The 19,753-nt window shown below is 55.0% G+C and overlaps 10 protein-coding genes across 10 annotated transcripts; 6 read left to right on the forward strand and 4 right to left on the reverse strand.

Annotated features, from left to right (window-relative positions):
• Positions 1-471: 471 nt before the first annotated feature.
• Positions 472-3,840, forward strand: BP01DRAFT_380483 (uncharacterized protein; the record flags this gene model as incomplete). Its single annotated transcript, XM_025577227.1, has 1 exon — positions 472-3,840. The coding sequence occupies one exon, from the start codon at positions 472-474 to the stop codon at positions 3,838-3,840; it is 3,369 nt and encodes a 1,122-aa protein (XP_025433911.1).
• A 655-nt stretch (positions 3,841-4,495) lies between these two features.
• BP01DRAFT_354456 (tRNA-dihydrouridine(20) synthase (NAD(+))) lies at positions 4,496-6,313 on the reverse strand. The gene has a single exon (XM_025574427.1). The coding sequence runs from the start codon at positions 6,181-6,183 to the stop codon at positions 4,825-4,827; it is 1,359 nt and encodes a 452-aa protein (XP_025433912.1). The 5' UTR covers positions 6,184-6,313; the 3' UTR covers positions 4,496-4,824.
• Positions 6,314-7,038: 725 nt separating this feature from the next.
• Positions 7,039-8,678, forward strand: ipp1 (inorganic diphosphatase IPP1). Its single transcript, XM_025574428.1, has 5 exons — positions 7,039-7,656; positions 7,728-7,847; positions 7,904-8,247; positions 8,296-8,379; positions 8,433-8,678. The coding sequence occupies exons 1-5, from the start codon at positions 7,480-7,482 to the stop codon at positions 8,569-8,571; spliced, it is 864 nt and encodes a 287-aa protein (XP_025433913.1). The 5' UTR covers positions 7,039-7,479; the 3' UTR covers positions 8,572-8,678.
• A 34-nt stretch (positions 8,679-8,712) lies between these two features.
• On the reverse strand, positions 8,713-9,681 carry BP01DRAFT_314190 (mitochondrial 54S ribosomal mL53 protein). Its single transcript, XM_025572526.1, has 2 exons — positions 9,533-9,681; positions 8,713-9,465 (listed from the first exon to the last, which is right to left on the reverse strand). The coding sequence occupies exon 2, from the start codon at positions 9,389-9,391 to the stop codon at positions 9,071-9,073; it is 321 nt and encodes a 106-aa protein (XP_025433914.1). The 5' UTR covers positions 9,392-9,465; positions 9,533-9,681; the 3' UTR covers positions 8,713-9,070.
• A 331-nt stretch (positions 9,682-10,012) lies between these two features.
• BP01DRAFT_363713 (putative protein transport membrane glycoprotein Sec20) lies at positions 10,013-11,360 on the forward strand (the record flags this gene model as incomplete). Its single annotated transcript, XM_025576290.1, has 3 exons — positions 10,013-10,326; positions 10,434-10,660; positions 10,759-11,360. The coding sequence occupies 3 exons, from the start codon at positions 10,013-10,015 to the stop codon at positions 11,358-11,360; spliced, it is 1,143 nt and encodes a 380-aa protein (XP_025433915.1).
• Positions 11,361-11,565: 205 nt separating this feature from the next.
• BP01DRAFT_354460 (M18 family aminopeptidase) lies at positions 11,566-13,507 on the forward strand. Its single transcript, XM_025574429.1, has 6 exons — positions 11,566-11,756; positions 11,825-11,886; positions 11,944-12,045; positions 12,107-12,242; positions 12,295-12,387; positions 12,439-13,507. Exons 1-6 carry the CDS (start codon positions 11,681-11,683, stop codon positions 13,455-13,457), a joined length of 1,488 nt encoding a protein of 495 aa, XP_025433916.1. The 5' UTR covers positions 11,566-11,680; the 3' UTR covers positions 13,458-13,507.
• A 150-nt stretch (positions 13,508-13,657) lies between these two features.
• BP01DRAFT_354461 (DSC4 family protein) lies at positions 13,658-15,246 on the forward strand. The gene is made up of 2 exons (XM_025574430.1): positions 13,658-14,004; positions 14,205-15,246. The coding sequence occupies exons 1-2, from the start codon at positions 13,787-13,789 to the stop codon at positions 15,085-15,087; spliced, it is 1,101 nt and encodes a 366-aa protein (XP_025433917.1). The 5' UTR covers positions 13,658-13,786; the 3' UTR covers positions 15,088-15,246.
• A 40-nt stretch (positions 15,247-15,286) lies between these two features.
• BP01DRAFT_314200 (ATP-dependent Clp protease proteolytic subunit) lies at positions 15,287-16,649 on the reverse strand. Its single transcript, XM_025572527.1, has 4 exons — positions 16,393-16,649; positions 16,314-16,332; positions 15,994-16,161; positions 15,287-15,863 (listed from the first exon to the last, which is right to left on the reverse strand). Exons 1-4 carry the CDS (start codon positions 16,558-16,560, stop codon positions 15,433-15,435), a joined length of 786 nt encoding a protein of 261 aa, XP_025433918.1. The 5' UTR covers positions 16,561-16,649; the 3' UTR covers positions 15,287-15,432.
• Positions 16,645-18,082, forward strand: BP01DRAFT_389822 (uncharacterized protein; the record flags this gene model as incomplete). Its single annotated transcript, XM_025577947.1, has 1 exon — positions 16,645-18,082. The coding sequence occupies exon 1, from the start codon at positions 16,661-16,663 to the stop codon at positions 18,080-18,082; it is 1,422 nt and encodes a 473-aa protein (XP_025433919.1). The 5' UTR covers positions 16,645-16,660.
• Positions 18,083-18,084: 2 nt separating this feature from the next.
• BP01DRAFT_335633 (4-nitrophenylphosphatase) lies at positions 18,085-19,748 on the reverse strand. Its single transcript, XM_025573207.1, has 5 exons — positions 19,539-19,748; positions 19,453-19,474; positions 19,291-19,359; positions 19,099-19,190; positions 18,085-18,976 (listed from the first exon to the last, which is right to left on the reverse strand). The coding sequence occupies exons 1-5, from the start codon at positions 19,626-19,628 to the stop codon at positions 18,305-18,307; spliced, it is 945 nt and encodes a 314-aa protein (XP_025433920.1). The 5' UTR covers positions 19,629-19,748; the 3' UTR covers positions 18,085-18,304.
• Between the last annotated feature and the right edge of the window lie 5 nt (positions 19,749-19,753).

Genomic DNA, 19,753 nt, shown 5'->3' on the forward strand with positions numbered 1-19,753 from the left:
CAGAACTCGGCTGCTGATTGGTTCCCGCCGGAAGAGATCTCGAAGAAACACTCGCTGCATTTCCATTACAAACAATATCAGCAATTAGAGAACTACACGAGATGCGACCAAATCGGGGTGTTATCCTCGATTGAAGTTCCCAGAGAGTCTTTTCCCTAATATCATCTATGGCGCTCCCTCGAACAGCCTCCAGCTCGACTCTGGGGCTGCCATTCCTGGACATTAATTGAAGCGCCACTTCACGTGATTGATCGCGTCTGGGCGCGTTTTGCGGAGAAAATCCCAGAGCATCGAAACTTAAAACTAAGAGTTGGAGGCAAGCAGTTCGTTTGCTCCGTTTTGCTCATCTTCCCGCCTACTTTTCCCTTATTCCCTCCCTCTCTATCGGTCACTCACGCATGACGACAATCCTCTTTTCTTTCTAAACACCTTGTTCAATCTTCCCTCTCACCCTGGGGAAGTCCTTTTATCATGGAGGACTCAGTGCCCGATTCTCCTGTGAACGACAGAAAAGTCGTTCCTGGTACTCCGACCAAAGATGATCCCGAATATGAGACGATTGCCACCGTTCCTGTCACCCACCACCATCACCACCCCCCGGCCACCCAATCGTTGACCCCGGCCTCTCAGCGTTTCACACAACCGACCCAGCTGGTTGACAATCCCTATACTGCGAAGGGTAATTCCGTTGTACAAGTCGCCGCCTCCTCCCCGCTAGGCCCTGCCTCCTCTCCCTCCCGCCCGACCCCGAACGCTGGCCGCCTCTCCAGCCTGATGGCCCCCAGCGGCACTATGTTTCGGCCTCCGCCTCCCGCAGGCCCGGCCAAGCGCGCGCCTGTGATAGATTTGGACGATGATGGTCCCACGTATCGAGGCGGGTCCTCCGATGATGATGCTCCGACCCTACAGAACCCCGACATTCAACCAGCGATGTTTTCCAAGTCCTCGCGCAACCCCGACAAGGCCCCGGGATCGGCCATTGATCGCTTCAAGGAGGTTACCGCCGGCGCAATTTACAACCCCGCGAAACGGCCTGCTGCCCAGATGGACCCCACGCCGAAAGGGATGGCCGTGAAGAAAATTCGACAGGACGGCCCTTCGCGCGCCCAACCAGTCGATGCGCAGTACTCCCTTGACTCCATTGAGGACTACAATATTAGAATCAAGGTGGCGCGAATGCTCAAGGTTTTGCCGCAGAAGTCGGTGCAGTCCTGCGTGCAGGCTCTCATGGCGAAGCGTGGAAATTACGAGGATGCCCTAGATTACCTGGCCAACGGTGAGGGGAAGGACCCCTCGTCAGAGGATGAACTGAATGCGACCCGTCAGTCCAATGCGGCCCCGGCGGCGAAACAGCAAATCAAGGCGAGGGGAACAATCCAGGACAAGTGGTCCGCGGCGAATCTTCATAGGACACTCGCAGCTCAAAAGCCGTCGCAACCGCAGGAAGATGAGGCGAAACCGCGCAGGCGTCTAATGCGCGGGCCCAAGACTCGGGTCTCGTCACCGAGCCCTGTGCGCTCTGAATCTCGTCCGCCATCTCGCCCGGAATCTGTTACGGAGACACCCCCTAGGAAGCCGGGTCGCTTGGTGCAAGGGCGGAAACCGGAGTCTCCTCAGCGTTCGGAGTCCCCAGAAGCTTTGATTATCGACGATGACTCTGATTCTGATGTCGAAGAAGCAGTGGGTGACGTGCAATTCGATCTCAAATTGCTGAAATTCTTCAATACTTGCAGCGTCTTGGATCTTGCAGATATTGCTGCCATCCCCGAGGACATTGCACAGCATGTAGTCTCGCATAGACCGTTCAGGTCTTTGGACGAGGTGCGCGCCGTTCCTGCTCCGGTCAAGGAAGACTCAAAACCGAAAGGGGCGCGAGGCCGCAAAACGCCCAAGCCAATTGGCGATAAGATCGTGGATAAATGTGTTGATATGTGGGTGGGTTATGATGCCGTCGATTCCCTCGTCGCGCGCTGCGAAGATCTAGGAAAACCGATTGCAGATGCGATGAAGAAATGGGGGGTGGATATCTTCGGAAAGAAGGATGGAGAGTTGGAGCTGGTATCCATCGATCCTAGAGAGTCTCAGTCGCATGACTCCGGTATAGGAACCCCAGCAAGCCAGGATGAGGACAGCGATGGGCTTGCGCCTGGTGATGTGACCACCACGCGCAAAGGACGCTTCATCTCGCAGCCTTCTATCATGCGCGATGACTTGAAGATGAAGAATTACCAGATCGTGGGCATCAACTGGCTCTCGCTCTTGTTTGAACACAATCTCAGCTGTATTTTGGCCGATGATATGGGTCTGGGAAAGACCTGCCAAGTTATTGCTTTCTTGGCTCATCTTTACGAGAAGGGATTCAAGGGGCCACATCTCATTGTTGTACCTGCGTCTACGATTGAGAATTGGCTGCGTGAGTTCCAAAAATTCTGCCCGACACTTTCTGTTATGCCTTATTATGCCGGTCAGGCTGAGCGTGCGGAAATCCGGGAGACAATCGAGGACAACAGGGACAGCATCAACGTCGTCATCACCACTTACACTATTGCCAAGGGCAAGGTCGATGCACACTTCTTACGCAACATGGATTTCTGTGTTTGCGTTTACGACGAGGGACACATGCTGAAGAGCAGTACCTCGGTACTTTACGAGAAGCTGATTCGTATTCCGGCACGTTTCAGGCTTCTACTGACGGGTACACCCCTGCAGAACAACCTACAAGAGCTGGCTTCCCTGCTAGGATTCATTCTGCCTAAGGTATTCAGAGAGCGCAAGGACGAGCTCCATCACATCTTCGCGAACAAGGCGAAGACTGTCGACGAGTCACACTCCGCACTGCTCTCCGCGCAGCGCATTGAACGCGCTAAGTCGATGCTCAAGCCCTTTGTGCTGCGACGCAAGAAGCACCAGGTTATCGATCTGCCTGCTAAAAACTCACACGTCGAGTACTGCGAACTGAACGACGCGCAAAGGAAGATTTACGAGCATGAGCAGGAGGAGGTGCGGAAACTGCTTGCCGACCGCGCCGCAGGCAAGAGAACTGGCAACAAATCCGCCAACATCCTCATGAAGCTCCGCCAAGCAGCCATCCACCCCTTACTGTACAGACGCCACTACAACGACTCGATCCTCAGCCGCATGGCCAAAGCCTGCCTGAAAGAAGAGCAGTTTTCCCAATCCAATCCCGACATCATCTTCGAAGAACTCCAAGCCTACAACGACTACGAATGCCACTCGATGTGTGTCAAATACCCGGCCCTCAGCCGATTCGCTCTCAAAAACGACGAATGGATGGACTCGGGCAAGGTGGCCAAACTTTGCGAGCTCCTCCGCCGCTTCCAGGAGAAGGGCGACCGGACACTAGTCTTCTCGCAATTTACTATGGTGATGGACATCCTCGAGAATGTGCTAGAGCACGAACAGCTCGGCTTTGTGCGTCTCGACGGCCGCACCAATGTTGAAGACCGGCAGTCTATTCTGGACGCTTTCCACGAGCGAACCGACATCCCCGTCTTTCTGCTGTCGACCAAGGCCGGCGGCGCGGGCATCAACCTGGCGTGTGCCAACAAGGTCATCATCTTCGACTCCAGCTTCAACCCTCAGGAAGACGTGCAGGCCGAAAACCGCGCTCACCGGGTGGGCCAGACTCGCGAGGTCGAGGTCATCCGCCTGGTCACCAAGGACACGATCGAGGAGCAGATCTACGCGCTCGGCCAGACGAAGTTGGCACTCGACCAGGCCGTGGCCGGGGAGGATGCGGCTGAATCCAAGAAGGCGGAGGACGCAGGCATGAAGGCTGTGGAGAACATGGTTCTTGCGGACATGGAGCAGAAGCATTGATGATGTTCGCATACGAGTTGAAGGGAGTTTTATCCGATGATAGATTCGTTCCGGTTATATGTGTTTCGTATCTAAACCATTCTTTGATGCCTGTTTTGTGTGTGTATCTGTGGGGTGAATTTTGATCACTTGGGTTGGGAAGGCTTTTGTTTCACATTACATGTGCTTCTAGAAATCACCACCCTCACCCTTTCTTGCCCTGTTATAGGCAAGGAAGATAATCCTTGCATTCTCATCAGCGAGATTCTTTTTTATCCCCCCGCTTTTGATTTGGGTCGCTGTATCTTTCTGTGTTGCGCCTACGGTTCTGGTTAAGCCTTAATCCTCTGTCCGATGGTGTCTTGTGCGTTTTCGTTACGCTGGGACCGGAGTTTTCTCAATTTTTCGGAGATTCTCATCTGAGTTTCGTACCGCAAGCATGGCGGTATCTTTACTGCTGCTGCTGCTGCTTTTCTATTTCACGTCGACGATGGCAATGCCCGGGCATATACAACACATACAACATACACCTCCTTGTGCAAGACCATGCTTGTTACTATTACTACTTGCGCAAGAGAGACAGTTCGTATGAGATAGACCTTTACACAATCAACAGGCTTGGACTCTGGCGGCGCAATGACAGTTATTTACATGTGAAAAATGACTACTACTATGCTTCCTATGATGGAGAGGGAAGATTGTCTACTTGTTTTCTATGATAGAGAGCATAAGGTAAGGAAATAAGCAATAGGAACGATGCCCCTCTGATTGATTATGAAAAACATGAAGTGGGAATCTATGAGTTCGCGTAGACAACCGACCAACCAACAAACCAACCACCAACCTGCTAGGAGGAGCGAGCTTCAACGCCGGGTTATGCGAGCGCAGGGAACGGAACAAACTGCAACAGTGTAATATACGGGGATCAGGAGGCGTAACCGCATCAATAGAATGATAGACAGAGAATGAAAGGGCAGGACAGGGATCGACGACAGATGAGGCCCGCTATGCGGCGAGTTCCTTCGGTGCAGCAGCAGCAGCAGAAGCTTCAGCAGCAAGGACGACCGGATCAACCTCTGCCGGGTTGTTGGGCGCTGACTTCGTCGGGCGAGGGATGGAGTTGGTGCGGACGGGCCCGCCAGCGCTGTGGGAGAGGACGGGGGAGGTGGGTTTCGAGCGCGAGGCGCCGCCGGCGGCGCGGGCGGATTCGTTCTTCTCGAGGGCGTTGTGCACGGCCTTGCTGACGGGGTCGTCGTCGTTCTTCTCGGCTGTGGTTGTTGCGGTGGACTTGGCCGAGAGACCCAGGATCTCGTCGACGCGGGTCGCCGCGGGAATCATGTCCTCGAAGCCCAGGGCGAGGCAGGTGTCGACGTAGGTGCGGGCGGTTTTGGCGCGGTGAGACTCGGGAGCCTTGCCCGGCACGAAGATGTTCAGGAGGTACTTGGTGTTGCCGAAACGGTTCTCGCACTCGAGACAGGCCTGCATGTAGTCGCGGACCATCTCCTTCCACGGGAGGAGGCCGCCCTCAGCCGCCGTGCGGAAGGCGGACAGGTTCGCCTCGGCTGCGGTGGCGATCATCGCGCCATCGACGCCGTATTCCTGCATCAGAGCCAGGCCGTCGTCCTTGTTGGCAACGTCGCCGTTGACAAGACACGCCACCCCGGCTTCGTGGCAGATGTCCCGGACCATCCGCAGCTGATCACGAATGGCGCGCTCGCGGGGCCGCATAGGAGGCGTGCGGCAGTGGACGGTCAGGCCCGTGATACCGGTCCTGACAAGTCGCTCGACCAGCGCTCGCGTCGGCTCGGGGTCCTGCTTGTCCAGGAGCCGGATCTTAACCGAGATGCCAATCTGGTACGGGGTACCGACCTCGCGCACCAGCGTTTCGAGGATTGAAACGAGCTTGTCCGGAGTTCTGAGGAGGGCTGCACCCATTCCACCGCTGGTACTGAAGGGCTTCGGGCACCCCGAGTTCACATCGATGCCGGCGACATCGGGGGCGACGAGCTTGGCGGCGGCGACGGCGAGGTCAGGAGTGGCGGTACCGATCTGGAAGATGAGTTTGCCCTTCTCGCGGACAGGGTCGAGGCGGTAGATGACGGACTCCTTGGTGGCCTTCTCGACGCGGCCGCCGTTGGAGGGGGTGCGGGTGAATTCGATGGTGCCGTTGCGGGGGTTCACGCGGCGCTTGGCGCCTGCCAGAGCGCGGTCGATGGTCTCAGGACCCCAGACGAGGTCGGCGCCATACTTGAGAGCTAGTAGACGACAGGGAAGTTCACCGGAGCGCACCATCGGCGCCAGAACGACTTTGCCGCGATAGTCGACCCCGTTGGCGGGGATTGGGACACGAGGAAGCGTGGTCATTGCGAAGCGGGCGGATCGTAGGACGTTTAGCATAGCATTTCTCGGTCGATACAAGGTCTGATGATAATTCAGTCAGGGATGTCGGAACGGTAGAGCCGAGAATATATGCGACTCGCGAGAAAGAGCGAAGATTATGGTTTGTATGGACATTCTAGATCGAGACGGAGGCGGAGAACGAAAAAGTGTCTGATCACGTGCTGATACATGATAAGGTTTTTCGCCGCTCTACCCCTTAGTCATCGACAACAATTTGCGGAACTTGAGTTACTCCGTTCCGAAGCAGTGCCTGCCAAGAATTGCTGACAAGGCAGGGGGAAGAAGCAATAGTTAGAATTGAACAGGCAATGGCGCACATGCTGGTAAGATTGATTAGGTATGCTACTTGAAGCCTTTGGAGGCTGTTTCAATTAGTGCAAAGGAGTCTCAATGCTCATCTATCACAGTCTCAGGTCGAAGGCATTTGAATAACCGAGAATAAGATTGAAGTCTACTCAGGACAATCCACACCAGGAGTGGAACGGTACTGGTGGAGTGGGTGCAATCCAAGGCCAGCCAGGGTATTCTTCCTCACCGATAAAAGGAATAAGAGGGAGGAAATGGTGTCATCTGCAGGCTGTTGCCACTAGACCCAAAAAAAGTTCTTGACCTGGTAAAATGAACCACAACGAAAAATAACCTCAAATGCAGGTGATCAGAATAGAGTGAGGGGAGTTAGACACATTCAGGTGCATACATCGATACTGCGATGACAGCCGCTGCCGAGATGGAAAGGAGGGAAATGTCCGAGGCTGTTTTTGTTCGGCGGTTTTTTTTTTTTTTTTCTGCTCCCGTCCGATTTTCTTTCCTAATCCCTTCATCCTTTCCTGCGTTGAGCAACTAGTTATAACAATTGATTGAACCCCTCCTTCTGACCAGAAACACCGTATACCTGTTTCCCATCAAGTCAATCCGGTCAATTGAGCCAAACTTCGTATTTCAATGTTCTTGGGGGTCAGTCGAGGACCCGTGTCAACACTCCGGTTGCCCACCGCCTGGAGTCCGATAGTCGCCCGCCGCTCAGTGTCTGCTTCTTGCTGTTCGTCCGTTTGTCGCACATCCGCAACGCTGGCTCCCCCCACCAAACAAGCCCCCTCCCCCCCTCCTCCTCCCGCCGCAGCCTCATCCTCCTCCTCCTCCTCTTCTTCTCTCCCTCCTTCTTCTTCTCCCCTTCGTTCTTCGGTTTTGTCTGTTTCAAACCGTACTGCTCTTCTAGCTAGACACTTTTCTTCTGTGTCCGCTACCACACACTCGCCCACCATGTCTTACACCGTCCGCAAGATTGGCCAGGCCAACACCCTGGAGCACCGTGTCTTCATCGAGAAGGATGGCAAGCCCGTTTCTCCCTTCCACGACATTCCCCTTTACGCCGATGAGGCCAACAACATCTTCAACATGGTTGTTGAGATCCCCCGCTGGACCAACGCCAAGCAGGAGGTACACAGACCCTATACCCCGCCACAGTCGTCTTCCTCGACCATCACAACTGACCCCCTGTTGTCAATCAGATCTCCAAGGAGGAGTTCCTCAACCCCATCAAGCAAGATGTGAAGAAGGGCAAGCTCCGTTACGTCCGTAACTGCTTCCCCCACAAGGGTTACCTCTGGAACTACGGTGCCTTCCCCCAGGTATGTTCTGAAATTGTGATCTCTCCTTGAAGCACCGTGTCCTAAGACTCGTCTAGACCTGGGAAGACCCCAACAACATCCACCCCGAGACCAAGGCCAAGGGTGACAACGACCCGCTTGACGTCTGCGAGATTGGTGAGCTTGTCGGCTACCCCGGTCAGGTTAAGCAGGTCAAGGTCCTCGGTGTCATGGCCCTGCTCGACGAGGAGGAGACCGACTGGAAGGTCATCGTCATCGACATCAACGACCCCCTTGCCAACAAGCTGAACGACGTTGAGGACGTCGAGCGTCACCTCCCCGGTCTTCTCCGTGCCACCAACGAGTGGTTCCGTATCTACAAGATCCCCGACGGAAAGCCCGAGAACCAGTTCGCTTTCTCCGGCGAGTGCAAGAACCAGAAGTATGCTCCCCCTTCAATTGACGTCAGGGTTTCGCTAATCGATTGCAGGTACGCTCTCGAGGTCATCCGTGAATGCCGTGATGCTTGGGAGAAGCTGATCTCCGGCCAGGCCCCCAAGGGTGATGTCAGCATGTACGTTGTTATGTTTCCCATCTGCAAAGGCGCAGTGACTGACCCACTTCTAGTGCCACCAGCGTCTACGAGGGCGTTGAGCGCGCTGACGCCGCCAAGGTTGCCAGCATCCCTAAGGGTGAGAACCTTCCTCCTGCTCCCATCGACGGCAGCGTTGACAAGTGGTTCTTCATCTCCGGTGCTGCTGTTTAAATCTGTACAAATTAAAAATACACACTTATTCCCCCACCTACGGGTGATTCATTTACTTCAACATCTACCACCTGCTCTGACAATCTATCGTAGCAAGAGCCATGTCAATAGTACACGTGGGAGAGTCCACCAACAGTCTCACGAAAAACAAGAATACTTAATAGCTGGTATATACACATGCCCATAAATAACATGATAGATAATACAAGTCGCGAAAACAAGTCCGGACGACTTGCGTTCACGCTGCGGATAACGCTCGCGCGCCTCTTGAACCCGAATGCGCTGACACATGCTGCCGGAGGCAATAAGGTTGAGCACACACGTCCTCCACATCCGCAGGAGAGAGGATGGAAGCGATAGTCTCAACGAAGCCCCGCGCGGCCCCGACTACACCCGCTGCTGCCATCCCTCCTCCCTCCATTCTAGCCCTTAGCAGCCCCAAGCAGCCCCTCCTCTCCCCAAATACATCCGACTCCCCAAAGACAAAACGGCAAAGAAATCAACCCTTCAACGTCTCCTCACGCTCAATCACCCGCCCTACCCGGGCAATCTCCTCAATCACATCCCCGATCTTCATCTGCCGCTCGCCGACGGGGATGCTCACTTCCTTGCCATTCTTGAACCCGACCGTCAGCTCGGCGGGCTGCGTCGAGTGCCGCGGCAACTGCGTGACTTTGATGTCGATGTGCGTGGGGCTCGAGGCCGGGATGGTCGAGGGGTTGCGGAGAAGAGAGAGCAGCACGCGACAGGGGCGGGAGCTGCGGAGCCAAGGGTTGAAGGTTGTGCGGAAGGAGGAGATGGTGGCGAGGGGGATAGTCATTTTGAATTAATCTCACGGTGGTTGTTTCGGTGGAGAGAGAGGTGAGGTAACGTGAGGGAAGGTGCTGTGTGGTGCTGTGGTTCGGTTGGGTTAGTTTAGGATTCCTTATTTTCTTGCAGGGGTTCGGATTGAGGATCTTACAATGAGGTTGTCCCTTCCTAGAGAATCTTGAGTGGAGGTTCGAGGAGAGAAGGGTAAAAGATGGGGAGAGTGGGTGTTTGCGCGCGCAACGGTGTCAAGATGGTATCCCAATCAGCCTTTTTTTGTTGGCTGTATCTACACAACGGTCTTGATCGGATTGGTTCCGGCGGAGAGAGTGCGTGTTTGTCTTGGATGCAAACAGGTGGCTGGCTTTTTTGGGTGGTGCTTGAATGCCTCAGGTATGAATAAAGCTGTGGCTTGCGGGAAGCCCGATGACGCTGTTATCTATCGCGTGGAGGGAGCGGACACATCGACGGTTTTTGACCTTTCTCCACGCGCTCGACTGCTTCTTCGGTCTATTTCTTGACTTGTTCCAATTCTTTTCTGGGTCCTTTTCTTCTTGGGCGTTGGGGGAGTTTTCTTTTGTGCGCCTAGAGTGACTGACCGTGTATTCAACCGAAAGTCATCAGAATCAATACAATGTCATCCTTGACGGAACTCCAATCTCGGCTGAAAGAGCTCTCGACCACACTGGCCAATATCCACCCGCTGGTGGCTCGGCTGCAGAACTTCACGACAGTGATTGGACAAGGTGATGAGGCGCGCTTGGAGCTTGGGACGGAGATCCACACGCTTCTGAAAGGAGCGGAGGATCAACTGGAGTTGTTGCGGGTGGAGGTAGAGGGTCTCGAGGCCGGTCCTGAGAGTCGACGCAAAGGGTTGAATAATGAAAAGGAATCGGAGCGGGAGCGGGTCGTCGCGCTGGCGGGCAGGTTGACGGAGGAGCTAAAGAGGTATATCACTTTGATCTTCCTTTCGGAAATCGGGAGAGTGTTTCGATTCTCGGGCGAACCTCTGCTGAGGGAAGTAGTGGACAGATGCTGACGATTGGCACGCGCAGAACAAGAAGGGACTTTCGCAATGCCCAGCTACAAGCGAAACGCAACGCCGAGACTGCCCGCCGCAAAGAGAGGGAGCTGCTATTCTCGCGGTCCCAGAGCGCCGACAGGCAGACTCAACAGCCTGCCGAGAAGCTGACGCAGGATGAGATTGTGAAGAACGCGTCGAATGATGTTACGGCGGCGCTGCGGAGGACGCACCAGTTGATGCAGGCCGAATTGTCGCGGAGTCAGTTTGCGCAGGAGACATTAGGTTGGTTTATCTTCTCGCTGCGGAGTTCACGAATGCACTGGAAGGCTAATCACTTTCGCTTCGCCCGATTTTAGAGCAATCTACCGCTGCCCTCTCGTCGCTGTCGGAATCCTACACGGACCTGGACTCACTAATCACCTCGTCGCGCAACCTCCTCAGCTCTCTGCTTCGGTCGCAAAAGTCGGACACTTGGTATCTGGAAACGGCCTTTTACATTCTGGTTGGGACAATTACTTGGCTGATCTTTCGACGGATCCTCTACGGTCCTTTGTGGTGGCTTGTATGGCTTCCGGTGCGAATGCTGGCACGCTTTACCTTCACTATCTTGGGCGTGGTGGGCATAACCAGTGGGCGGGCAATTCAAGCCTCTGCCTCTGCTACTGCTGTCACTCAATCAGTGCAGGAGACTCCGGTGGTCGTCCAAAAGGTGGAGCCCACAATTCAGAGTGCGGGACAAGAGGCGGTCTGGGACCAGGTCCCTGTCACAGATGAAACGGAGGAGGACCGCTTGATTGATCAGATCGGTGAATTGGTGGATGAGATTGAACAGCAGGAAGAGACCAACATAGACGACATCTCCCCGGAGGAAAGGCAGAGACAAGCGGAGCTGCCAAGGAACCCCAAGAAACGCATGTTTGAAGCTCCCGAGGTCACCCACCAGCGAGATGAACTATAGAGGCTTGCGCATAATAAAGTATAGTCACTCCTTCCTGCGATTAGGTCTTGCCGACAAGAAGCAAGCTGTAAAGGCGAGCGGTAAATGCAGTGGAAGTAAGAGAGATCTCCTGACTCACTCGCCCAGGTAATGTAGCAGATAAGAACTGGGCTCCGCACGATCCACCAGCACGATGGGAGATTTCCCCGCTTCAAGCTGTCAAAAGTGTTAACAGAACTTACCGCCTTGGCATGATCTCATGTGCACTGGAGACATTAACTGTTATTCTCTCCTCCGCACCACCCCACGGTTGTCTCTGCCAGATCCCAAGGTCCCCCAAGATGACTTCCAAGCTTGCTCAGAATCTGAAACAGCCGGCCCTGGACTTTTTGTCCTATGTCAATGCTTCTCCCACCCGTAAACTTTCCCTAATCTGTGCCCGGTGGAGAAGATCTTCTACTCACGACCATTGTTGTTGCATATAGCTTTCCATGCAGTCCAATCTTCCAAGGACCTCCTGGTGAAGGCGGGCTTCCAAGAGATCAAGGCATGTTTATTGCATTGTCAGCCATCAATCAATTCTATATCTCTAATACCACCGCAGGAAAAGGATTCCTGGGCGTCCACCTGCCGTCCTGGCGGAAAATACTATGTCACTCGCAACCAGTCTACCATTGTGGCCTTCGCCATTGGTAAGAAGTGGCAGGTATGCGCTTAGTCAATCACTCCATCTTAGACAAGGGTGGACTGCCACTGACACTGACCAGCCTGGTAACCCTATCTCCATGATTGGGGCGCACACCGATTCCCCCGTGCTACGGGTTAAGCCTGTTAGCAACAAGCGCGGAGAGGGCTATATCCAAGTGGGTGTCGAAACCTACGGAGGAGGCATCTGGCACACATGTACGTTCACCGCGGTACTCATCATGGACCCCGAGTGCTAACTGCTTTGAAGGGTTTGACCGCGATTTGGGAGTTGCGGGTCGGGCTATGGTGCGCAACGGCGACGGCTCTATCGTGCAAAAGCTGATCAAGATTGACCGGCCAAGTATGGATTGCCTCTGAGATTTCAGGTATACACAACTAACGGACTATGTAGTCCTGCGCATCCCTACCCTGGCTATCCACCTCGACCGCCAGGAAACCTTCGCCTTCAACAAGGAGACCCAGCTCTTCCCCATTGCCGGTCTTGTGGCCGCCGAGCTTAACCGCACCGGTGCCAGCGAGTCCAGTAAGGCTGAGAACACTGAGGAGGAGACGGGAGAATTCTCACCTTTGAAGGCGATCACTGAGCGTCACCACCCATACCTGGTCGAGCTCATTGCCGCCGAAGCTGATGCCAAGCCTGCTGATATTCTCGACTTTGAGATGATTCTCTTCGATACGCAAAAGTCTAACCTGGGTGGCTTGCTGGATGAGTTCATCTTCTCTCCCCGCCTGGACAATCTAAACAGCTCTTTCTGTGCCACCGTGGGCCTGATTGACTCTGTTGCCGATGCCTCAGCTCTGGACAATGAGCCGGCCATCCGTCTCATTGCTTTGTTCGACCACGAGGAAATTGGCAGCCGAACCGCTCAGGGCGCCGACTCCAACATGCTTCCTGCCGTGATTCGTCGTCTGTCCGTGCTTCCGTCAACAACCAGCAGCGAGGACGATGTCTCTACCGCTTATGAGCAGACGCTCTCCACCTCGTTCCTTCTTTCCGCCGACATGGCCCACGGAGTCCACCCGAACTACTCCCCTAAGTACGAGAACGACCACCGGCCGCAAATCAACAAGGGGCCTGTGATCAAGATCAACGCCAATGCGCGCTACGCGACCAACTCCCCCGGTATTGTCCTGTTGCAGGAAATTGCTCGCAAGGCCGCCGAGGATGGTGGTGAGGGTGTGCCTCTGCAGCTTTTCGTCGTTCGCAATGACTCTAGCTGCGGCAGTACCATCGGCCCTATGATGTCAGCCAAGCTGGGAGCTCGTACTTTGGATTTGGGAAACCCTCAGCTCAGCATGCACAGTATCCGCGAGACCGGCGGTACTTACGATGTTGGCCATTCCATCCGGCTGTTCACCAGCTTCTTCAAGCACTACGCCGACCTCTCCAAGACCATCTTCGTCGATTAGATTAGAGATTAGCCATTAGTTTCCCTGTTCTAAGAAATACCTCATTATCATTCAACCCAGTGATGTAGTATCCCGGTATAAAAATGCGGCAGTGACTGCGACTGGCTCGGACCGAGGAAAACCCGCCATCGCCTGACGCCGTTGCATTGACACCTCCGCCTCCGCTTCCGCCCTCCCTTCCTACCTCCACTTCTCCTGATCGACTGACGACCGTCCGTCCGTCCGTCAGCGTCATCCTCACATTTCCTCATTTCCCACCCTTTCCTCCAAGATCCAATTCCCACATCTACCTTACCGCCCCTCCATCATCCATGTCCTCATGACCCTCTATGAACACTTCAGATGTCTATCGAGATGCGGAATACCTCGCTGACGTGTCCGGCTTATCGTCCGGCCTCGTCGCCGGAACTCCGTCCAGCACCAACGGCAGTAACGACGAGCGCATGAGAAAGATCCAATCCACCGCCAAGATAGCCCTGATCGATCGATTACTCCGTGATCTTGACATTCTCATATACTGCGAGCTCTCTGCGCTCTATTATATGGAGTGAGCATTGTTCCATTCTCTAATTATTTACCCCCAACTTTCTCCCTCCTCCCAACCTATTGTAGACCCCTCCGTCCTCACATACACATGCACATATACATATGACACAAAACGCGGAAAACCACCCCCCCCACCCCCGGGTCTCAACAGCCCCAGTTTGTACCCCTACATATTAACAACTTTCTCTTCCGCCATGGCAGTTGCTCCATCATCCTCCTCGCCCTCCGCGCCATCGTGCAATTAATCTTCTTCACCCCGAAAGCACCTCCCTTCGACCCGACCCGCAGCCAGCCATACGTCGGCGCCATATTCCTCAGTAATCTGTTCTGTATGTTGTGCCATACGCTCTTCGCGCCGCCGGGGGCCGGCGAGGAGACCCGTGGTTACGTGCACGGGGGCTTGTTGATCGATTTTGTCGGCCAGAAGGCGCCGGTGCCGCGGCTGCGACTGCTGTTTTTCGATGTGTTAGTGCTGGCGTTGGATTTGTTAATGCTGGCGTTGGTGGTTGAGAGGGTTAAGACTGTGGAGGCACAGCAGCAGCAGCAGCCGTCACAGGCCGGCACCGCAGCGACGGCTACCGCAGGGGGAGCGGGGAGTAGTTTCGGGATAGCGGGGGTGCTTATGGGGTTGGCGTCTCCGTTGGGACAGGGCCAGGACCATGATTTGGAGGAGCGGGGGGTGCTTCGGGGCACCGATGGATCTCCGTCCACAGAGGAGCCACGAGCACGGGAGGAGCAGGCGGGACATGTGCCGATGCGCCCTGCTGAGGAGTTCGATGACAACCGTTATCAAATTGACGAACGGACCGAGTTGCTGGCCGACCCGGCCGAGAGCGGATTGACACGAGCCACTACCGCGGCGAGGGATAGCCACCCCTTGGACGTGTTTGCCTCGGGCCAGGCGGTGATCATGGACGTGGGACTGGTGGATTTGATACGCGAGCAGTGGCAGTATAGTCCTGCGACGGCACGGAGGACCGCGCCGTATGTGCCTTCGGACCAGACGGCGGCGTTCTTGCGCGAGCGGTTCGGGATCCGAGTGGGTGCCAACGGGCGAATGGAACGGATTCCGCAGGAGTCGTAATGCTCCAGCTGCTGATGTTGAGGTCGATGCTGATGTCGCCGTGCTTAGACGCGAAGTAATGACTTTGGTTTAATGATTGTGCTTTGCTTGGGTGATGTAGAAGCTCACTATTGTGTATAAAATATGAGATGATATATGTCATGTATCGGAGAGTATGTCCGAGAGAGTACTTAGGTGTATGATCTTGTATGATTGGGTAAAAGAATGTGTATATTTAAGTAGAAGATGGGAGTGGAGCGTTTCCCATGGTTTCATCAATCATAAGATGATGATCATCATCACATACAGCTACAACAACAAAAGAACAACAAAAAGGGTATTTTACGGTTTCTCCCCTCTGTATCTCTACTCCTCACCACTACTCCCCTCCCCCTTCTCACCACCACCACCACCACCACTTCCCACCCTCCGATCCAAAATCTCATCCACAATCCCCATCTCCAGCGCCTCTGCCGCCCCCATAAAGTAATCCCGCTCCATCAGCTTCTCGATCTCATCCAGCGACAGCACTTTTTTGCCCGTCAGATGGCGCTGGTAGATGCGGTTGAGCTGGCTGCGCACGCGCAGGATCTCCTTGGCGTGGATGGCGATGTCGCTGGCCTGTCCGAAGTAGCCGCCCGAGGGCTGGTGGATCATGATCGACGAGTGCGGGAGACAGTAGCGTTTCCCCGGGTGGCCGCCGCAGAGCAGTAGGGAGCCCATTGAGGCCGCTTGGCCGACGCAGATGGTGGAGACGGGACTGGCGATATAGCTCATTGTGTCATAGATTGCTAGGCCTGAGAATTTGGTTTTACGGTGGTTAGTTTGTGGGTTACTGGGTTGCTGGGTTGCTAGGTTGCTGGATGGGTTCGCTGAGGAGGAACATGGGAGGGGGAGGGGGAGGGGGAGGGAGGAAGGGCTCCTCACCAGCTGTAACAGACCCTCCTGGCGAGTTAATGTATAGGTGGATCGGCTTCTGAGGGTTATCGGCTTCGAGAAACAATAGTTGCGCCACGATAGACGCCGACATGGTTTCGTCGACTTCGCCGTTGAGGCAGATGATGCGCTCTTTCAGGAGGCGGGAGAAGATGTCATCTGAGGGATTGCTTGAGGCGTTAGTCGGTTGTTTTCGTGGAGAGAGAGAGAGAGAGAGAGAGAGAGAGAGAGAGAGAGAGAGAGAGAGAGAGAGAGAGAGCGTTGGGGCTGCTGTATGTATTGGTTCAGGTTGAGTGAGATGTAGAACGTACATGTGTGCCAACCGCCGCCCTAAGTTTACGTTAGTGGATGTGTGGTTTTCTGTAAAGGTAGTAGAAGACAGGGACTTACTACTGTCTCTGTGACAAACGGTGTAGGCGTCCATCCACGCGTAGGTCGGGCAATTGATGACGATGATAGCGACGGGATGGAGCTGGTGAAGCTCCGCGACAGGGCCGGGATGGCCGATGGGCGGCTGAATATGCGGCTCACTCGCTGCAGCGGGCGAGAGGGGTTCATTGTGAGGGATATGAGGTGATCAGAGTCAATGAGAGAAAGAGATAAGAGATCGGAGGAGAGAGGTGGAGTAATGGTGGTGGTGGTCGGAGGAGGAGTAGAGATGTGTCGCAGCAGCACTCCGCCTTTGCGCGCCGTCGGCCAGCTCCAAAACCTCCGCGGGATTTTTCTACATTTCTCCACCTCGACCAGCCCTACACCTCTCTGCGTCCAGCCATACCAACACCCAAATTACCGGCAAGCAGAGACAATGGAGTGTCTGCACGGTCGTATATCCTACGCGTCATGGCGCTTGCGGCAATTTCGGCAATTATTCAACAACAGCAGCCTCCGAGGCCCTGTTCTACACCACCACCACCACCACCACCGCAGCTTAACCACCTTGACCGACGAGCCTCAACAACCGTCATCCAATACCTCTCCGTCCACTCCTTATGATACCCCCTCCACACCAACTCCTACCGAACATGACACCTACGCACCTCCTCCCTCCTCCCTCCTCCCCAAATCCCCCCTCCTCACCAACCCCAAACCCGGCTACGAGCGCCTCCACCGCAAAAAAGCGCGCAGCAAACCCCCTCCGGAAGATGACCTCTCTACAAATCCCTGGGCCGTAGCGCTTGCCACGCCTGTCCGCCAATGCGCATTGACGGGACTGCGCTTCCCCGCCGCGTTTTTGACTGGCTGGGGTCTCGACGAGCATCCCGAAGGAAGTCTATTCATCCATCCGTCTGAGATCATGCCCGCCGCCCCCTCACCCTCACCTTCACCCTCATCCACCGCAACCCCTCTGTCATCGCCGCAGGAGTCGCAGCCGCAGCTGCAGCCGCAGCCGCAGCAGCAGTCAACCACCCAATCGACCCACCACCTGATCCGAATGATCGACCGACTCCCCCTCCTCACGACGCTCACGCAGACGATCCAGAAGTCCAAGGGCCGGAAGATCCCGGCTATAGTACACATCTTTCCACAGCGGTGGAAGGCGCCCTTTGGTCCGTTGACGGATTCGTTCCAGGCGCGGTGCGTCTGGCGCCAGGATATGCCGCAGTTCGTGACGCGGATGATGCGGCGGGAGGTCGGGCGGCGGCTGCGGAAGGCGGCGACGCAGCCGAATGACTCATCGAAGAGGGGGGTGTGGACGTCGGTGCTGCGCGTGGAGGAATTAGGAGACGATGGGGTGCTCGCGGAGGAGGTGCTGGTAGATGCAATAACGAAGATGGAGCCGATTGCGCGCATGGCTACCGGTGCGGTGTTGGTGCTGCGGCGCACGAGCGCACCGCTGCCGCTGTCGAGTTTCTTCCATCTGCCGCAGACGGACTCGAAGGTCCCGGTGTTTGATTTAACGCGGTTGTTGACGGAAGAGGACCTGGCATGTGAGAAGTTCGAGGATCAGGCGGCTGTGTTTTTCAGACCGGATGATAAGCCCACCGTCAAGGCGATGCTGGCTTTGTGGAAGCTGGCGGGTTTGCTGAGAGATGACCCGCACTATGACCCGCACCATGATGCTGGGTCTGAATCCTCATGATCCTCCATTCCAGTAGGCCTGGTATTGTGGGAGGTTGTGAAGAGGATAAGTGGTTGTCCTGGATTCTATGGTATCCTGTAAACATCATATAGATAGACAATTCCCGGATAGAGAGGATAACGACAAATAATGATACCCTTCAGTTTCCGAAGAATACCCACCACCCATGTGCCACAAAGCCCAAGTGGTAGTAGTAGACAAAAACACCAAGACAAATCCAACTCACTCACACTCCAACAAATCCGCCAACTTATCCAAATAAGCAGCGGGCCTGACCTCCCCGGCGACAAAATCCTCCTTACTGGACACCCCCGTCAACACCCCCAACGTGCCTCCTAACTTCCCCTCAATCCCGAACCTGATATCCGTATTGGCGCGGTCACCCACCATACACGCGCGCTCCCTCGCGAAGTGAAACTTGCCCTCAATGGCATCCATCATCGCCTGATTCGGCTTCCCCAGCGAGACCGGCTCCTGCCCGCCCAGCATCATGATGAGGGGCGCGCTCATCGACCCGGCCCCCGGGAACAAGGTCCCCGCGTTCGGCAGCGTGGAGTCGATATTCGTGGCCAGAAACACCGCGCCGCGCCGGATGTAGTGGTACGCCAGCGCCAGCTTGAGGTAGTTGATGTGGAAGTCCAGCCCCACCAGCACGACGCCGACCTCCGGGTCCAGCAGGGTCGAGTCGCCGGCGGCGATGCGCTTGTAGTCCTCGGGTGCGATCTCGCGGCGGTAGGCCGGGTCCGTCCCACCCAGATAGGAAACGCCCTCGGCGCGCAGCTCCTGCTCGATGCCGGTTTCGCCAATCACGAAGACTTTGCGCTTGTCGGCCGGAAGGTGCAGGATACGTGAGATGTAGATTGAGGCGCTATAGGAGGAGGAGAAGATTTCTTCCTGTTTGAGGATACATGGTTATATTTTGTTTTGTGGTTAGAGGCGGGGGATCGTTGTGATTCATTGGCTTTAGAAGGCTGCGAGGGACGGGAGATGGAGGTGATGCGGAAAATCCAACGTACTGTTGAGCTTGGAATGCCCAATCCCTCCAATTTCTTGACATAGTCGGCACGCGATTTGGTGCTGTTGTTCGTGACGAAGACGATTTGTTTGCCTGATGATGCGAGGAGGGGTCAGTCGGCTTTGTCTTGGAAGTTTAGATTGTCGGTCCGCGATGAGAGGACAGAAATAAACAGAAAAGGAGCCAGCCATACCCTTGCTTCTCAACAGATCTAATGTCTCGTTTGTGCCTGGGAAGAGGTGGTCTCCGGACCATAGGACGCCTGGCAGGTAGATAGATGACCGTCAGTCGAGTCGACTTTGGCTGTTGTAGAACCGCCGATGCCTCTCCTCCGAGACTATTGCACAGAACATACCATCACAGTCGAACAGGAACACCTTGATTGTTAGATTAGCCTCATACTCCTGCACTGCCCAAGTCGGCCAAACATGGGATACTAACGTCGAACTTGTCCAAGAATTCGCGGATTCCAGGGGCGTCACCGGTCAAATAGCGGGGAGTGTGGGTGGATGCGGAGTTGTCGGAAGCCATGACGGCGACGGTCTATGCTGGGTTCTAAGTCTAGTGTAATGTTCGCTTTCTCGAATACAGGTACAAGAGCAAGGAGAGAACGAAAGTCTAAGTATTATTGAGTCATACAGAGGATTGTATTGATG

This window comes from Aspergillus saccharolyticus, assembly GCF_003184585.1.
Source record: "Aspergillus saccharolyticus JOP 1030-1 unplaced genomic scaffold BP01scaffold_6, whole genome shotgun sequence".
Lineage (NCBI taxonomy): Eukaryota > Fungi > Ascomycota > Eurotiomycetes > Eurotiales > Aspergillaceae > Aspergillus > Aspergillus saccharolyticus.

Coding starts and splice junctions, on each gene's coding strand:
- BP01DRAFT_354456 (XM_025574427.1), bottom strand. CDS start 6,183: ATGACCACGCTTCCTCGTGTCCCAATCCCCGCCAACGGGGTCGACTAT.
- ipp1 (XM_025574428.1), top strand. CDS start 7,480: ATGTCTTACACCGTCCGCAAGATTGGCCAGGCCAACACCCTGGAGCAC. Junction 7,848..7,903: donor ACTACGGTGCCTTCCCCCAG/GTATGTTCTGAA, acceptor AGACTCGTCTAG/ACCTGGGAAGACCCCAACAA. Junction 8,248..8,295: donor GGCGAGTGCAAGAACCAGAA/GTATGCTCCCCC, acceptor AATCGATTGCAG/GTACGCTCTCGAGGTCATCC.
- BP01DRAFT_314190 (XM_025572526.1), bottom strand. CDS start 9,391: ATGACTATCCCCCTCGCCACCATCTCCTCCTTCCGCACAACCTTCAAC.
- BP01DRAFT_354460 (XM_025574429.1), top strand. CDS start 11,681: ATGACTTCCAAGCTTGCTCAGAATCTGAAACAGCCGGCCCTGGACTTT. Junction 12,046..12,106: donor CCATTGGTAAGAAGTGGCAG/GTATGCGCTTAG, acceptor GACACTGACCAG/CCTGGTAACCCTATCTCCAT. Junction 12,388..12,438: donor GATCAAGATTGACCGGCCAA/GTATGGATTGCC, acceptor CGGACTATGTAG/TCCTGCGCATCCCTACCCTG.
- BP01DRAFT_354461 (XM_025574430.1), top strand. CDS start 13,787: ATGAACACTTCAGATGTCTATCGAGATGCGGAATACCTCGCTGACGTG. Junction 14,005..14,204: donor TCTGCGCTCTATTATATGGA/GTGAGCATTGTT, acceptor CCGCCATGGCAG/TTGCTCCATCATCCTCCTCG.
- BP01DRAFT_314200 (XM_025572527.1), bottom strand. CDS start 16,560: ATGAACCCCTCTCGCCCGCTGCAGCGAGTGAGCCGCATATTCAGCCGC. Junction 15,864..15,993: donor AGGAGGGTCTGTTACAGCTG/GTGAGGAGCCCT, acceptor CCAAATTCTCAG/GCCTAGCAATCTATGACACA.
- BP01DRAFT_335633 (XM_025573207.1), bottom strand. CDS start 19,628: ATGGCTTCCGACAACTCCGCATCCACCCACACTCCCCGCTATTTGACC. Junction 19,360..19,452: donor GTTCCTGTTCGACTGTGATG/GTATGTTCTGTG, acceptor TCTACCTGCCAG/GCGTCCTATGGTCCGGAGAC. Junction 18,977..19,098: donor TGGGCATTCCAAGCTCAACA/GTACGTTGGATT, acceptor ATCCTCAAACAG/GAAGAAATCTTCTCCTCCTC.